Source organism: Cynoglossus semilaevis, chromosome 11 (genome assembly GCF_000523025.1).
Source record: "Cynoglossus semilaevis isolate Cse_v1.0 chromosome 11, Cse_v1.0, whole genome shotgun sequence".
Classification (NCBI taxonomy): Eukaryota; Metazoa; Chordata; class Actinopteri; order Pleuronectiformes; family Cynoglossidae; genus Cynoglossus; species Cynoglossus semilaevis.
In genome coordinates, this window is record NC_024317.1 from 1,703,672 (window position 1) to 1,721,989 (window position 18,318).

General features: G+C 42.0%; 1 protein-coding gene across 1 annotated transcript in view; it reads left to right on the plus strand.

Annotated features, from left to right (window-relative positions):
• Nucleotides 1–18,318, plus strand: part of ca16b (carbonic anhydrase XVI b) — a 46,426-nt gene that overhangs the window by 12,215 nt on the left and 15,893 nt on the right. Inside the window, exons 3-10 of the mRNA XM_025059852.1 lie at nucleotides 1,837–1,932; nucleotides 4,410–4,476; nucleotides 7,970–8,127; nucleotides 9,219–9,411; nucleotides 13,437–13,621; nucleotides 16,962–17,070; nucleotides 17,165–17,214; nucleotides 17,905–18,290. Of these exons, the coding sequence (XP_024915620.1) occupies nucleotides 1,837–1,932; nucleotides 4,410–4,476; nucleotides 7,970–8,127; nucleotides 9,219–9,411; nucleotides 13,437–13,621; nucleotides 16,962–17,070; nucleotides 17,165–17,214; nucleotides 17,905–18,290 (1,244 nt within the window). The remainder of the gene's footprint in view (nucleotides 1–1,836; nucleotides 1,933–4,409; nucleotides 4,477–7,969; nucleotides 8,128–9,218; nucleotides 9,412–13,436; nucleotides 13,622–16,961; nucleotides 17,071–17,164; nucleotides 17,215–17,904; nucleotides 18,291–18,318) is intronic.

Here is an 18,318-nt window from a genome sequence, read left to right on the forward strand (position 1 = left end):
ACGTGAGGATGAGGCCGATGAAGCCGAGCGCTACGGACAACAACGCGGCTGCTGCTGCAGGGTTCGGGACACGTAGCGGCCGCGCCGCACATGCTAACGAGAGGGGTATCAAAGCAGGCAGGAGAGGCGGGGTTTTTCTGGTTCTGTGTGAGGAGAGGAGACAAGGACTGGGGAGCGGGGAATTCTTGGAGATGTTTAACAGCAGGGAGAGTGGATGAAACATCCTTGTTCGCTGTCCTGCCCCTGTGATATCCTGGGAAAACAGAGATGATCCGCTGGGTTCTGTGTAGGAACTGGTGGAGGTGCAGAGAAAACCTTTCTATTTAAATTTAATTGGAGTTTTTTTTTTCTTCTTTTTTTTTTTTTGTCTCATTGCTTTACTTTCATGGGAAATCATGGCAAACATGACTTCCACTGGCTCTTTTTGTTCACTTGAATTAGGGATTGCAGATGAGGTTTTTATCTTGCGACTGTATTTTAATTCCGACTGTGGCGTCTTACTGCATGGCCTCCAGCGTTTTGCATAAAAAAACACATTTTAAGGCCCATAAAACGAACGTGTACGGATGGTAAACCCAGTGACTTCAGACAAGCTGAATCTCCCTGCGACCACCTGCCGAACATTAATCACTTTTAGTAATAAACATGAGCAGATTTTAACCAAACACTGTTTTTTAGATTAGATGTCGGGGGGAAAAGTCAGTAAATGAAGCCTGCAATTAAATTATTCAAATCATTTTTGGCATTCTGCTTCGAAAGCGTCGCGGCATAAATCATCATTTGTTGGATAACTTTGTTTATAAAACTGTAGAGTTAACAAGAGCGGGTCACATGAGCCAATCTCAGTGGGCAAATAAAGCCCAGGGGAGGCGGCTTAATCGGGTAATGTAGTTAATAACGTCTGAAGGGTGATGAATGGCCACTGCCATTTCTTGCGGAGTTTTTAGACAACAAATTAGCTTCATTAATGGTCGGCGTTAAAGGAGCTCTGAAGGAAACTGATTAACTGAATATTATCTAAATTGAGTCAATTTACACCCGGTTTGAGGGCCTGCAGTACAAATTAATGGCTCCGTTGTAATTTATATGTTTATTTACGTTAACCCCTCGCGTTTCCCTTCAGCTCAGCCGGTCGTTGGACGCCGTTTCTCAATTTTCTTCTGAGAAAAAGAGAGGCAGACGAAGCCTTTTTAATTAAATCAACATCTAGGACCTTTTTCTTATTGCCAATTAACTTGGCTCGGTGACATAAAAAGGGCTTTTCAATTGAAAATAGCAGGAGACCGTGAGATGACGGACAGCTTCAATTGCTACTTTTAGAATCATTCCCTGATTTTGATCAGCGCTGTGTGTCTGCTTAGAATTGAAAGGAAGAAAATCGGGTTTTTTTTCCCCCTGAAAAGCAGAGCCATAGGAGGTTTGTGATGTATTTTGGGCGGCGGCGTTTATATACCTACACGCTGTTCCAAAGTCGCGATCGCGGCGGACTCTTTATTGTTATAGAGATTAGAGTAAAAACAACAGTTCCTTTGATCTCAGGACACTAAAGGAACACATTCCTCCAGATCTTGCGACGGCCGTGACTGTCTCCTTCAGGACATCCGTCCTAAGGATTGGACGGCTGTATTTCTTCAGATTCCTCCAGGGGTGGCGGGACACAAAAAGGGATGACACAGATTATGGGAGATTGATGAGAGTGATAAATCCTCCCTCTTTTATGCCCCTCAAAACTGCTTTTCATCAGCTTCTCAGCAGTGTGTCCGGCTGATTGATGACGACGCTGTTCATTCTCCTTGTCCACTCCTCAAGCTGTTTATGCTCTGTTTCCCATCACAGATGCAGATCTACCTGTACAATTCCGATGACTTTGACAGCCTCACTGCTGCCATCAAGGAGCAACGCATCATTGCTGCCATGGCTGTTTTCTTCGAGGTAAGAACTGTCCTGGAGACTGGAGGTCAGTGCGTACACGCAACGGAAAATCATTGGTTCTAAAATAACTGTGGGGTAGAGATGTTTTTTTTTTTGCGAATATCCGAGATGCCGACATTGTCCAAAAACTTAATTTTCGATTCCGATATCAACCAATACCTACATAGGGGGCAGTGGTGCCCTGGTGGTGAAGGAAGTGAAGTGACTCACTAAGAAAAAATAATTGACAAACACTGCTTTACCCCGTCATGGTTTAAAGCAGTGTTTGTCAATTATTTTCTGCCTTGCCCCCCCTAGGGGACAGAATATAGTTGACCCCCCTGACCCCCAGAATTAAAATACTATATTAAAAGCTGTTTATCTGTACAAACCAGGGACCAGCATTCAGCATACAATCCCCTGATTATTAAAATAGATTATTAAATTGGCTGCAATGCTGCCATCTAGAGGCTTTTACTTGCACATACAGCCGTTTTTCCCCAAAACTATTTTCCAGGCAAACGTCATTTGGGTAAACCCAGGCACTGTGTTGTCGGGTTTTCATTATCGGAGGTAAAACTCAGTATGATTCTTACAGATCTTAAACAGTCGTGCTAATATATCGGGGTCGATAATATCGGACATCCCTGGCGTGGAGTACAGAGCAGCATCGGTGCCACCACCAGACCTGAGTTGATGTTTGGGTCTGTGTTTGGTTCCATCCAGTGACGCTGCAGCGCCCCCTGATGAGGGGACGAGCCACAGATGATTCTTCTTCACTCGCGAGCACTGGAGTGACTCTCCTCTGAATGAGAGTCTTTATGTAATTGCTTTTTATTAGGATGGTGGTGGTGCCAACCAAATAGGAAATTATTTTTCATCTGCTCATGAAAACACTTTGACACGACGGGAGAGTGAATAAATTAGAGAAACAACAGTTGACTGAAAAAAAAAAAGACTTTTATGCAGTTAGCATTGCTCAGGCTGAAACTGAACTTCAGGGCAAAAGGACAAAACCGTGAACAAAAAAGATTCAGAAGAAATAAGAAAAAAATAAAAAGGACAAAAAAGATTCAGAAGAAATACGAGAAAAAAAAAGAGGCAACGGTTCAGTGTTTGATGATGAAATAGATAAATATGTTGTGTTTAAAGATTGCTGTAATGAAAAGTATTAATTAGAATCAATCTTTAGCACCGTTGCTGTGATAGGACATTTTCTTTTCACCTGGTTGCTCATTATTTCTTGTGTTCGGTGGCACATTGCAGATTGCTCTGAGATAGTACAAATTGCCCCCCGAAGGTCCGCGCACACGAGCACTTAATGGACAAGATTGGTCCTAATTTCTCCTAACTGTAAAAACACTTGTGAGATTTATGGAGCATGAAAAGGCGTACACCGGCGGCACTGACTGATCCTCGGGATCCCCCATGTTACACACCTTAATTCCATTAGCTCTATCTCCCTGATTAATGGCAGGGGATCAATGCTCGCTAACAATGAGCTTAGCAGTATATAGGTGAGGGTCAGCGCGCGGCGGCGCTAGGCTGGAACGGGGACACAGGTGTGTGTGTAATGTAGGTCTGCTCTTAGACAGTGATGAACCGTGTGTGTGAGTGAACCTAAATGCCTCCGCTGGGTCCTGACAGCCCTATTGCTTACTGCAATTAGTACCACCTTACAAAATACGCTGAGTAGCACTTTATAGTGCAGGGGATTTTAGGCGGTCACACACACACACACACACATTGGCTTAGATTTACCATTTCTAATCAATGAGGGGAGTTCTTCTTAAGCTCCCCAAAGGCCTATTAATGGGCTCTAAGGTGTGCATATTATCCACATTCAGCAATCAGTTCCACACAATTATTCTCCTATGACTGACTTGAATTAATGTTGAGCAAAGGGAAGATTGGTCCCCACGTCCCAACACTGTTTTTGTCCAGTCTTGTCTCTTAAGTAGAACGTTGGCAATGCAGGGAGGGGAGGGGGCTGGGAGGGGGGGGGGCTCAGCCTGAACCATATTTCCCAGCCCTTTCTGTCACAGCAGATAATTTACAGTGAGTCTAACAGGTAAACACGACAGTATGACAGTAACTGCGTGAGCCAGGTGCTGTGGTGTCAAATCTGAATCCTCCTGATTCCAACGCAGAGCAGCTTTTCATAACTCTTTTAATGATGTGTTAAATACTCACGTCAGTTTGTCAAAGCCAATTTCTGTGACTTAAAAAAAAAAAACTAAACCAGTGTATGATTATGTTAAACTGCACCCCCTCTTACCCCTCCCACCTGGGGTATCCTCAGCAATTAGAATTCAAAGGACGACCTGGAAAAGCGTTCACGTGGAGAACTTTGCCGCGGCCTGTTCTTGTCTGTTTTATTGTTATGCAGATGATGCCATTACCGTGCTCCCCTCCCGCCGTCCGTTCACGTTAATTGCCCATTTTCTCTCATATTAATCTGGTCTCTAATCTCCTCTGTAATTTCTAACGTCCTGCAGGTGGGACCAAAAGACAATCCAGCTTTAGATCCTATCATCCAGGGCCTAAAAGGAGTCGTGCATCACGGTGAGTAATGACAAGGACGGACCTGGTCACATTTTAATGATTCCTTCAGACGTGATTTTTTTTTCTTTTTTCTGGGGAACAGTTGTGTTTATATCGTGATTTAAAGAGTTTTGAAATGTTTTTTTTTTTTCTTCTTCTTCTACACCACATGGAACTTGGAGCTCTGAGGATTAAATTCCTCTGAAATATTCAAAATAAATAACCTCACGCAGATGTACACTGATGTTGCCTGGTTCTGATGTGCTGGTTGTTTCTAGCATTAAATTCTTCATGGCAGTGCCGGCATGGGGCTCCTCTCTGCCTTCGCACTTTGATTCAAACACACTATGTTGTTTCTTAAATATCAAATTAGCATAAACACGAGACGTGAGCACGATTTAACCAGAAAACGCGGCTCCGTGATATTCCCTCTCACTGGTTGGTTCGGCGTTCAGCGTTCTGGCGGGGGGGCCTCCGAGGAGCTTCTCTCACCAAGACAGAAATGGTAATCACATTAGTGCCTCCATTATAGACGAGACTCAGATGTACATGTTCACACTGGTGGACAGTTGCCCCCGCAGAGGCTCGTATTCACAGTGAAAACATTAAATTCTAATGCTCCATGTCACGGCCCTGCTCGTGGCATATTGTCTTGAATTACTTCTGCTTTCCTGGCTCCACTGCGTGCATGACTTATACAGACTATTGGCTCCGCGGACGCAGACACATGATGCTTGTTTTTGCGACCTGAGGCTGACTGTCCTAACGTGAACATAATCATACATGGACACGTAAATGGCCAACGCGTGTAACACATGTATAAGCACGGATTATATATTGGAGCGCAGTCGGCGGAGGCTCCGAGAGAACAACTCCAGGCTGTAGGTGGAATAAAATGAATTGCACAAATCCAGGCAGACTAACAGTGTGCAGCAGCTGCTGCTGCAGCAGAAGAGAAAAACAAAATCAGAAAATCACAGAGTCAAAATCATAGTCAATACAGGGAGGTGGGAGAAAATCTGGTTCAGCAAAACGTTACATAAAAGCTATGACACACAGAACAAAAACAGAGACTTTAGCAGTGAAACTGGATCAGTGTACACAGTGGGGAGCACTGTGGGTGAGGGAGGGGGAGGGGGGGCAGCAGGTCATATAAATACTGGTGCGAAAGGCAGGTAAGTTCAACCAGCAGGGTCTCATTTTTGTTGTTGCTGTAGAGAAGACAAGTCTGTTTAGAGGTTTGTTTGTTTTTTTTTAATTTTAAGTCAGAACAAGAACACTTTTCTTAAACAATTTGGAAAAACCAGTTGCTTTTAAAACACTGCTTCTAAAAGTTTCAGCCATAATGTAATTATTTATTATCAGACTCTACTGTACTGGAGAGTTGCCAGGACATTAGTCATATTTATATGGAGCTCCTCCATCACTCTCCATAGTGGTTGAACACCGTGCTGTGCAGCTACAAAGATGTTGCTAAATCCCAGTATCTCATGTCCCAGCTGAGTGAGCTCAGTGTGGGTGTGGTAGTTTTTTGGACCCTCTTCCTGCCGGCAGCTAAATGCGCCTCATCTCCTCCCCCCATTTGGTTGGTTGGTTGGATTTTCCACTTGCTCGTTATCCCACAGTCATCCATCCATCAGCATCTCGGCAGCCCATTAGCGATAGGGCACGTACGCTGCCTGAAGATCAGGAGGAGAAAGGCTGTGAATACTGAATCTGACTCAGAGTACCGGCTGAGATACGGAGGCAAGTTCCTCTGTAATGCTATCAAATGCAAACCACACCTCGAACCTCTGTTTTTTGCCAGATAAGGTTGTTAGCTGTGAGGCGGGATTTGACGCAGTTTCTGCTTCATTTGCGTTTATCGCATCAAATTTTAAGGAAAAAACAAGCCCACACACATGGTCCATGTGTTGGAGATAAAGGAGTCTCCCCCCAGCCCCGCCGCCCCCCGCCCTCACAAACTACTGCATGTTATTGTTTTTTTTTCCAACACGGCCCTGCCGGGTGCTGATCAGACGATAGAACAGATCCTGCAATCAGATGGATCTGGCCTAATCTCTGTGGCCCACTGCTATGGTCATTAACATGGAGAGGGTTTTAACATAGTAGGAATCCACTGCCAGGCTACACATCAGCAGCCAGGATGAGCCATTTTCTAAAACGACCCTCCATTTGCTCCTCTCTCAGCCCATCTGAGAACAGGGATCTGACCAGAGTGAGAGAAAAAAAAACTGCTTTCACCATCACTCCATTAGTGAGGTTTCCAAGAGAACACACTGAGAGCCTAAAAAAAAGGGTCTTTTATATGTTGATCTAATGTAAGTCCAGACACTGGGACATAACATACACAAACATATATATATACTGTATATATATACATATACAGTATATATTTATACATATACATACTGTATATACATATATGTATATATATACATATACACAAATATATTCATATATAAATATATGAAGAACGTATATATGTATATATACAGTATATGTACACATATAATATAATATAACAATAATTAAAAATGTGCTGATCCAGGGACCATATACTGTGTAACAACTTTTCACCATAACCCGGTGCAGACTCTGTGTTGTGTGTTTTCCTCCTTCGGGTCATGGGTAGTTTATTTAAGTAGGTCAACAACGTCAGCAGTTTATATCCTCGGTCAAAACTGGTGGAAATGTGCGTGAGCCAATCAGGGCCGGCCCTTTTCCTGCTCCACTTCCGGTGCCGGAAGTTAGCGGCCAAGTTGAACAAACACGCAGAATCGGAGTCAGCGAACTTGGAGATGAGAGCAACGGGATTGATGTTAGCCGTGACTAGGAGTTATCCTCCAAAAATTAAGCCGTTGTACGAGGTATGTTGGCGGTCGGTTTCCTCAAAAACCAGCGACACAACAAGTCTGTTTTAATTGTTTGAAGAAGTTCCAACCAAGAGATTATCCGTAAAACACAAAGTTGCTCACAATCTGCCACTGATGCTAATTTAGCACGGAGCTAGCGTAGCATTAGCGGCTAATCTACTGTTAGCGGCGCAGCCAAAGCAGCGTTAATAGTATCATCTTTTGCGGCCTTTGCGCCGTAGGAACAACATTAAAAGATGAGAAAAACGATTACACATGCATTTGGTTTTTGTTTTGTTTTTTTTAGTTAAAGACATGATGCTTTTAAACTCGGAGAAAGATGAATTTAAACATGTATTCAAAGTGCTGGACCCGGCGTACGAATCTTCAATGCTACAACCAAATGAGACTGATGTTTAAGATGTTAAATACTCTTCTATATGTATTTAATTTGATTTATTTGTATTATAAATTCATATGTTGGGTTTACTGTTTGTTGAATATTCAGTCCTGCTCATTTTTATAACAATACATTGTGTTTGTGTTGTATTTCAACTTGAAACTAGCTATGTTTTATTTTTATGTTGCTGTACAAAACATGGCTCAACAAGGGTTTCATCTTTTTATATTGACACAGTATGTTTTCATGGTTTCCATAGAAAAAGAGACCAACCTGCGGTCTTTCATCCTGAGGGATCTGCTGCCTTCATCATTGGACAGTTATTACCGATACACCGGCTCCCTGACCACACCTCCCTGCAGCAAGGTAGTGGAGTGGATCGTCTTCTCCCGCCCGGTGTATCTGTCTCACACACAGGTGCGTTCAGTTCTCTCTCTCTCTCACACACACACACACTCGTGCCAACTCGCCCAGACCACCCTCAGTCAAAACCCATTTGCACATAGGCACTAGATCAGTTTCTGGCCTCCAGTGTTGACGCATAAGCAATTTCTCCCTTCATTTACCTCTCCTCTTTTCTCCCTCTACCCATGTTCCTCCTCAACTACTCTGCATATGAAACTATAACTGCCAATATAGGGGGTGATTAAACGGGGAGGGGGAGCCAATTACTAGCATTTGAGTCACAGTAAGTGTACGACAGCTCTTATAGATATATCATGCTGTAGGCTCAAGACAAGAACTAGAGGCTCTTAAATGGAACGGTGCCGCACGTGTATTTCAAATGTTCATTCATCTTAGTTACGGCCACAACTGTTTAATACACGTCAGATGAAAACGTAAAGATTTTACTGCTTCGCCCACGACGGCTTGCCTCCAAACGGTGGAGCCATTGTGATTTCTGGGAGATAATATATGCCAAATCATGCCCAACACTTTCTGCTGATCCCGTATACAGTGCTTTGCTGCATCTTTTATACATACAGTTCTTGGGCGACCCAGCTGCATATCCTCCAGCGCACCCTGCACTGTGGAAATTTGCAAGGCTCAGTAGAATTTCTATCAGCTTGCGGGAGGACAAATCTTTTGTTCAGAAATGACTTGTGCTGCAAGAATATTGACCCATGCTGGACTGTTTGCGACGCTCACAGATAGTATTTATGAAGCTGTAATTCATTTTTCCAAGCATGCGTAGGACAGATTGATTCCACAGGGTCTGTAATGTGTAGTCATTACAGCACGCGGCAGGAGATCATTCATGACAATCAATGGCCACAAATTTTGCCCCATTGAAGAGTAACAGGCTGGTAGGTGGCCAGGATTGAGATTGAGGTCCACTCCTGCTGGTGCCTGTGGTGTGAATGTGTCTTGCAGACACTGTGCTCTGCTTGTGTAAAGTCGGGCAGCAGCAAGTGATTGGAATATAAGATTTCCTGGATGGTAAAGAGTCAAAATCTCTCAAATTTGCTTCAAATAAATATTTCTTTTTTTTCTTTTGTTTCTTCTAGCTGGAGGCGTTTTATTCCATCTTTACAACGGAGCAACAGGATCATGTCAAGTCTGTCGAGTACCTGAGGAACAACTTTCGGCCTCTGCAGGATCAGGACAACAGAAAGGTCTTTAAGTCGGCTGTGAAGGATGCGTGGCAGAATGATTTGTCTGAGATCCTGAGAGCCCCTCACAGCACCGAGGCCTCCAGAGGTAACAATCGGTTTTAACCCCGTACTCCATTTGTAGTCATTCATATATAGTTCACCTCCAAAGAGAGACGTAAAGAAACCGAGGATAGTAAACATATTTAAAATATTTTACAAGAAAATACTCTTGCTGACTGCCCATGGACTGCAGGCAGGCCAGTTCACGTCTGAGGTTTCAGGTTTCACTGTGTTTTATGTTTTATTTAAAGGATTTCTTACTCTCCTGGATAAAATTCAGGAGGCTTTTCTTGCTGAACCTTTTGCTCGAACTAACTCCACAGTCAGACTATAAAATGTGTTCAGTTTGATCGAATTTTGATTTTCAATTTTTTTGACTGTGTCTGGAACATTCAGTATGTTTTCCCGTTTGCACTGGTTATAATGTTCTTGGATTGAGTTCCCGACTGGAATTGATCAAATATATTTTTGCCCAAATTTTAGATATACTATTATGTTATTTATGTACTACTTGTATGTACTTGAATTTTATATTATTTATTTAATTAATTTGGTAAATTATTTGTTTTAGGATTTTCTAAAATTTTTAACTTATTTGTTTTAGGATTTTCTAAATTTTTTTAACTTATTTGTTTTAGGATTTTCTAAAAAAAATTTTTGTTTTCTGATTTATTTATTTTTTTCACAATTTTTAAAATATTTTATTTTAGTAGTTTAAAGGGATACTTTATACAGGAAGGTACAGTAGAGTAATTTACTGTTCTTAATGTGCAGTATATGTGGAGAGTGACAGTGTTAAATAATTGTGATTTCATTATTGGGGGGGAAAAATGATGATTATTATTTAATTAATACTCTCAGGCCTAAATGCACTCTGTAATTAAAGCCCCCCCAGAGTAAGAAGGTGTTAAAATAACTGTACAACAGCCGTGTCCTCTCTCAGAGTGAGTGTACACCGTCCTCCGGTCTCTGCTGCTCATACTTTTCATCGTGAACATGTTAATACCGAGCTCAGATCTCTGCAGGCTCTAATGGATCACTTGTTTTTCTTTTATGCCTTTGCGTTGTTGCACTCGCCGTACTGAGCAGCACATGAGCGATGGAGACTAATGAGAATGGCTGCTGCTTCTTAAAGTGCTGCTGGTGTCTGGTGGGGAGAATTGATCGGTAATGCCTGTGATGAAGCTGGAGCTGTGTAACGGTGCTGATCAGCAGCCGTCATTAATAACTTGTGCAACTAAAATAGACCCGTGTAAATGGGTCTGTGAAAATGCCTTTTGTGGCACTCTGTCACTATGTAGACTGAGTGTTGACCACTATCTCCTCTCCCTTTGATTTTTTTTTTTCCTCCCTCCTCTACTCCCCCTCCTCTTTGCTCATTTTCTTTGTGTTTCACACATTTGTGTTTCTCTCTGTTAAAATGAAAGAATGCATAGTTGATGAGAGGCTGTGGGAGTGAGCGGTGTCAGCCCTATCTCCAGGGGTGGTATCTGTCAGCCTGCGAGTGTGTGTGTGTGTGTGTGTGTGTGTATGAATAGCGACTAGTGGGGAGGTGGTCAAAGTGTGTGTGTGTGTTAGTGTGTGAATAGCGACTAGTGGGGAGGAGGTCAGAAAACTCAGTAAATGATTATTCTGCTTGTAAATATTCGGCCACACCCTGACTGCTGTAGCCGTGAGGAACTAATGAAGCTGCCTTTTATTTATTTTTACTTTTATTCCTGATGAAGCTGAACCACTGAGTCATTTGGACATTTTGTTATTTCTTGATAATATCAGATGTAAAAACAAACTGCGCCTCTTGATGGGTTCAAGTCTTGAAAGTTTTACATTTATTATTAGCAGGAGTGAATACGTATCACGATACTGGAGCGACAATACGATATACTGCAGTACTGTCGGCATGGCGATATATTGGAGTTTTTTTTTTTCACACAACGCTGTTCCATCTTCACATCAGGTTATTAAGATGTTCGACTATTAATTGTTCATAAAAATAATCGCTACAATACTGTGGAATATCGATACAGTATTGTGAAATGAAATATCGCGATCACATCGGCGTATCGATATTTTCTCACACCCCTCGTTGTTAGTCTATATTTGTCATTATGTACTGTATTTGTTTTTAGCTGATACTCAATTAATTGTTAATCCTGATGAATCTGTGTTACGTTCTTTAAGCCGACCTCACGGCAGTGAAGTCTGAACCCAAATCTTTCAATAGAAGCAAAGTAGCACGTTCTCAGAAATCAAGTAACGATTGCTGCAAAGAACATGTCGCTAAATTAAGTCACTCATCTTTTCATTTTCATTTATCCAGCTGATTAACTTCAGCAACAGCCGTAACCTTGTCTAACATAGTAAATCAGTGTTATGAGTGTTATGTTTTTTTCTGTTTTTTTTTTTCCCCCCTAGCAACAATTGCACATTATCAGAAAATAAGATCAGCGAAGGTGTTGGTGTGTTCTCACACACTCTACCTGGCTTCACCGCTAAACTTGGGAAATGCCAATTATCTGTGATAAAATCAGTTGTATATCTCCCTTTGTGTTTGCAGCAAAATGTTCGTTTTCCGCTGTTATTATTGCGATGCCTGCCACAGCTCCTGTAAGAAAATAAAGGTACGTCACTGAGAGGTGACAAGAAGGGAAAGTGCTGTTTGTTGACAGCAGTCGATTCATCCTCGGAACGGTAGAAGCTGCCTGGCACCGAAAAAAAAAGAGAGTTCCCTTTTCTTACTGCTTAAAAATGTAGCATTTCTGTCGCACACACGTTTACTGCTTAAAAATGTAGCATTTCTGTGACACACAAAGTTTATGGGTTTCAGTTAAACGTGAGATTATGTGACAAAGTCTCATTTGCGTTCAGATTTTGATTGGTTTAATGTTGGCGACCATCAGTCGGCTGTTATGAACATTAGTCCAAGTCGGAAAATCTTCCAGATTTATACATTGTGTTTATTCATTTAAGAAGGAGGAGGGGAGGTGTTGACCTGGTTTTCTGAAAGAAAGAAAAAATATTCAGAGAACATGTAGATATAGAACCAAAAGACCTTGGCCGCCTGTTGACTTTATTGCTGCGATAGCTTCAAAGAATGATGAGTGTGAAGGAGGCAGCGGAGGCACAATATCTTTAACTAATATTAAAGCAGTCGCTGGAGTCACTGGAGTTGACAGTCAGACAAGCATCAGGTAATAAAACATTCCACACTTGTCACACCTTCACAGCACCATCACCATTTTTCTTACTCTTTCATTTTCCCCCTGTGTCTCTCTGATTTCCTGACTAATTTTCTTCAGCTTGTTTCATTTTCACATATCAAACTCCCATCATTTTCACCACAGCTTCACTGAGCAAATAGGAAGAGAAGAAAAAAAAAAGCCCCCGCTGTAGTGACAATTTCAATTTGGTCGAAACCATGTGATGACATAAGCAGGTGATAGGAGGAACTGTGTGCTGGTGCCCCCCCCACTCCCCTGCTAAAAAGCATGTCCATTATTCCTTATTCATACTGACGCGTCACTCTGTAAACATCAATGATGAAGCCTACAGTGCCACCTTGAGGCCAACTGGCAGATTTTCTTTCATCCTCTCTCTGCACCATGGGGAATGTTACACAGCAGAGGACCTGGGGTATTAGTTAGAGACAGGAAGGTGCAGTGTCTCATTCTGGGTCTCATGTTCGCAACTTATGTGTGAATTTTTAATTATTTTTTTCTTTTAATGAATCTACCTTAAATCTCTCACTTTGGTGAAATTGATTTGACAGGGTTTCTGAACGGTGACACCACAGGCCGGTCTGAGAAGTGGTTTATTTGTGCAGCTCCTGTTGTGTCTGAATCATTTTGAGGTCAGTTATGAAATATGTCTTTGGCTGTGGCTGGTTAAAAGGCAGCCTGCGTTCTACCCACACACTGATGCAAATTCAAACCGTCAAGATGCTCTCAAATCCGCGGCTTCCCCTAGCTGCATTAAGAATCCTCTTTTTCCATTTTTTTTTCTCTCCAAATCAGATATTTTATTTGCATTCTGCTCCGTCCTCACTCTCTGCTCCCCTGACTGTTATTTCAGTGTGCAGCAGTGCCCCAGTGAGCATGAAGATTCAGCCGCTGAACCGGACAGCCCTAATGGTGAGCTGGGAACGCCCTCTGACCGTCTACCACCCGCCTATCACCAGCTACACCGTCTCCTACAGCTGGGCCAAACGTGACGAGGCAGATGAAAACACCTTCACCAAGACTGGAGACCAGAGCATGGTGAGTACCGACTCCTGGAGCTGATGACACGCTCTGATTGGTGCACGCCGCCGCAGACGTGTCTGGCAGAAATGGAGGTAATGCCGCGTTCGGGAGGTGACAAGTTGTGATGAACTTTGCGAGTGTCTGCGGGATGATAAGAGAGACCAGACTCTTTGCTGTCACTCACCTGTCTAAATATAGTCACAGAGACACGTCTCACACACGTGTCATGGACGACTTACAGTGGATTCAGATTCAGAAAGTGTTATTTATCCCCACGGGGCAAAATAGAGGGCAAATAACAGCACATTGACAATAACAGAGATAATTGAAAGTGAATATGGAAAAATAGTAAAAAAAAAAAAAAGTAACATGGTACATAAAAATGTATGTATGAAGTATTTATAAATATAAAAAAATATATCCAGTGAAAAATTACCATTGCATTCGATTATTTCAAGTACTGATTTACATCATTGCATTCGATTATTTCAAGTACTGATTAGTAGTATAGTAAGTAGTATAATAATGTATTTTACATATATTAACATGTAATCAAAAATCTTATACCAGTGCAGTGTTTCTACACTGTTTACTTCTGCTGTTTCACAATACATTTTGTAATATATTCAAGGGCACTAATTCAATCTACGTCAACGTCTGACAAATTATTTTTTGTTTGAGGTTCAGACAATATGTAGTTACAGAATGTATTTATAATGGTTTTTTCCTTGTTGTTATTATTATTATTATTATGGGGTCTGATTCAGTACATTTTTGTATCTGCCTAAACATTGAGCGTTACATTTCAAGATCAGAGTCACTGATTGAGGTTTTTATTACTACCTTTTTATTCCCGTTGTTCCAATTTTCAGGAATCCAGCCACACAGTCAGTCAGTCAGTCAGTCAGTCAGTCACCTCCTAACGCTGACTGACTGTCATGACTACAGCTGGTTTCACTGATGCACCACAAACCTGAAAACTCTGAGCTCACACGTCCATTGACCAGTAAATGACTGACATTACCGACGCCGTTAAAAGGCTCCGGTTTCCTACACGCTCCAGCCAATCACCCGCCCTCACCTACACCAATCAGCATTACAGTTGGTCTAGCTGAGCACGTGCAGTATTAGCGTTACATTCTGTGACTCGGTGCCGCGTATGAAAAATAAAAATGGTAATACTATGTTCTGCGTTAACCAGATCCTCTGGATATCCTCCAAAGTGCAAATGTGAAAAACCTTCTAATGCTCAGCTAATGGATGAGATAATCACCACTTACTGAGCATTAACTTTAAAAAAATCACCCCAGACTCCATATGTTGCCTGATTGCTGTTTGTATAAGGACAATCAGGTTTGAACCAATTTGCATGGCTGAGAATCGGCGCGTCGCGTTGGAGGAGACTTTCTCCATAACGATGATAAGAAGTGGTGTGGAGGAAGACGAGGAAAACACCAGGGAGAGAAGACGGATGTTGTCATCGCTGCATAATTCTCTCTAATAGAGATTTATGAATAGTTAAGATAAGACACAATTCAATGGGAGCGATCTTTACCCTTGGACAGATTTGGCTTGTCAATTTAAATGTGTGTTATTTATGACTCAACAAGATGATCAAAAAAAAAAACCTGATAAATCATTCAAACAGAAATTAAAAATCTTCATCTACGCAGCAGCCAGTTTATCACTCTCAGTTTTATTGGCAACAGTTTCAAAAACACCGTGTGTGAATAATGGGCCTATAGGTTTCTGTAGTGTCTGTAGTGTCTGATGCGTCTGTAGTGTCTGTAGCGTCTGATGCCAAATCTAAAGATTCTTAATTTTCACTTGTGTTTCTGAGTTTTAGAGCAGCGTTCAATACTGGGATGTACTGTAGTCATTGGTGAAGTTCTGAGGGTCATTAAGGTCATGTTGACTTAGGATAGTGGTTGTCAAAATTGGAGGCGCACCCCCCTGGGGGCAGCGTGTAGCTACTGCAGCAGTGAGAATACCAGATTGATAATAAAGTGTTGTTTAAAAAGATTTAAAAAGATCTGTATTTTTACAGACATCTCTGTGGAAAAAAATAAAAATATTTGGTTCAAAATACAGTTTTAAAATAAAGTTCACTGCAGCTTTGCAGAAAAACCTGTGATTGTGGTCCAACATGGGGAACCATAACGTTATATTTACAAAAATGGAGGTTGAAGGAAAAACACAACGGCCTGAGACCGTTTTTTTAAAATACTCACCTGGTAGCTGTGGATGAATTAGGATCAGGATTAATCTAAATAAATCTGCATTCATAAATGTGTTTGAATTTTGCTGTTTTAAAAAATACAAATAACAGGAAGTAGATCTGTGTGTTTCTACCTGTTTATATTTGTGACTAATCAGAAGGAATGTGAAAAAAGTCAAGAAAAATATGCAAATGTACAACTCGATTAATTTCATTTTTTTTTTTTTAAATGCAACCATCTGATCATGTGTGCCTTTGTGAAAACGCTGCCCCCAACTTTTCAGAAATATATATTTATTCAGTTCATCTAAAACCAGCCATTTCCCAGAAATCAATGCGGAACCGCCTCTCGTTCAGAGCTGCCACTTAAGTTATTTCTGCTGTTAAAAATAGAAACTCTCTCAGTCCTGATGTGCTAGTTACTTTTCTATTATTGTTTTCAATTGCACCGAGCGGCGTTTTCACTGCTGCCTCGCCACACTGCGCCCTGAGATCGTTCTTTTTCCAGTGTTACGAGGCAGATAAGTGACGAAGGCTGTTGATGATTAACTCGCATCAGAGCGCTGACGTTAATTGTTACGCTGAATAATTTATTGCGAAATAGAATACAATCGGTTAGAATTTATGACGCGGTAAAAAAAACAGGTTAACGTATTTATTCCGTGGATTTTTGCAGTTGTTTCAGCTCTAACAAAACGTATTTTTCTGGCAGACGGAGGGAGAATAAAAGCGTCCACGTCTCTGTTCTCTCCCCTCACCTTCCTTGTCTCTCCGCTGTCAGTCTCCCTTCATTTCCATTTCAATTTTCCGTTCCTATCTGTGGAAACCTTTATCTGGATTATTTTAGAAAAATACTAGCTGTGCAACACCAAAGGCAATCACTCATCCATTCAAAGGGCCATTTTAATATAAGTAAAGCCTTTCACAGCCCGCGTTGGCCGATTCAATTAGAGGGAAAATGTGTTTTTTGACACTGCATTGAAACTGTGGGTCAGATTATATTAAAGGACGAGTTGCTTTATGTAGTGTTCTTTCATTTTCAGAAATATTGAATATCCGCAGTCACTTCGGCACGGCAGGTGTGTTTGAATGACAAATAACTTTTTTTGTTTGTTTGTTTGTTTCCTCCTCCTGCAGAAAGCAGTCATCACCAACGTGTCCCCGGACGTTCTGTACCTGTTCAGAGTGCAGGCCGTGTGCCAGCACGACCTGCGCAGTGATTTCAGCCAAACGCTGATGATCAGAGGTAAATCGTTTGCTCTTCGTTTTGCAGTAAAAAAACAAAGAAAAGAAAGAAAATGGTAAACAATACAGATTTGCTTCCCTCTTGTGTTTTACAGCAAATACAACAAGAATATTTGAAGGGTCTCGTATCGTGAAGACTGGAATGGTGAGCTGTGACCTGTGCAAATAATGTTTATAAAATAATCGGTTTAAATCTCCTGTGAAGATGAGGGAGTGATCATTTACTATTTGTTTCATAAATACTTTTTTTTTTAATTGCATGCCATTAGTATCAACCCTGGTGTGTGTATATATGTATAAATATATGTATATATGTATGTATAATTATATAGATGTGTGTATATATATATTAAAAAATATCTATGTATATATATGTATATATAGGGTTGATCAACATTCATAAATGTGTGTGTATTTTGCTGATTTAAAACTACAACTAACAGCAGGCAGATGTATGTGTTTCTTATATTTGTGACAAATCCAAAATGATGGATTTATGAACTGTGAAAAATAAGCAAGAAAAAGTCCAATTCTGTCTTTCTGGAGTTGGTGTATTTTAGTCATCACTGTGAGTCTTGACGCCGACTCTTAGAACTGGTGAGAGTCACTTTCGGTGCTTCAGTTGAGCCCTTGTCCTCGACGATAGAGATCCGTCCACAGAGACGTGTGACGGTGGTGTCAGTCAGGTGTCCAGACGTAGACCGCCCTGCACTCGTTCAGTCTGCACTGACGTGAGCCAAGTGTCTGACCTGAAGACGGAGAACTAATAAGATGACCACCTTTGGAGAATGTTTATCTTTGACAACCGTTTTTATTTTTATTTTTTCTTCTGCTGGTCCCACAGCCCACCATCTCTCCAGCGTCCTCCGCCGACATGGCTCCAATAAGTTCTGGTTCCTCCACGTGGACGTCGTCCGGTATTCACTTCTCCATCGTTTCCATGGCAACGGGGATGGGCCCTTCCTCCAGTGGCAGCCAGGCCACCGTGGCGTCAGTGGTGACCAGCTCCTTGCTGGCCGGCCTGGGCGTGGGTGGAGGAGTCATCTCTTCTCTGCCCAGTTCCGTCTGGCCCACGCAGGCCCCACGAGCCACGCAGAGCCCCAACCGGCCGGCGACCACACCTGCACAGGCCAGCACCGAGCAGACGGCTTCTCAGAGCTCGGAGACGGACGCCGGGTCTGAGGACAAGCAGGCGGAACGTGAGGGGGAGGAGGACGAGGGTGGGACGGGAGGAGAAAAAGAAGACGGC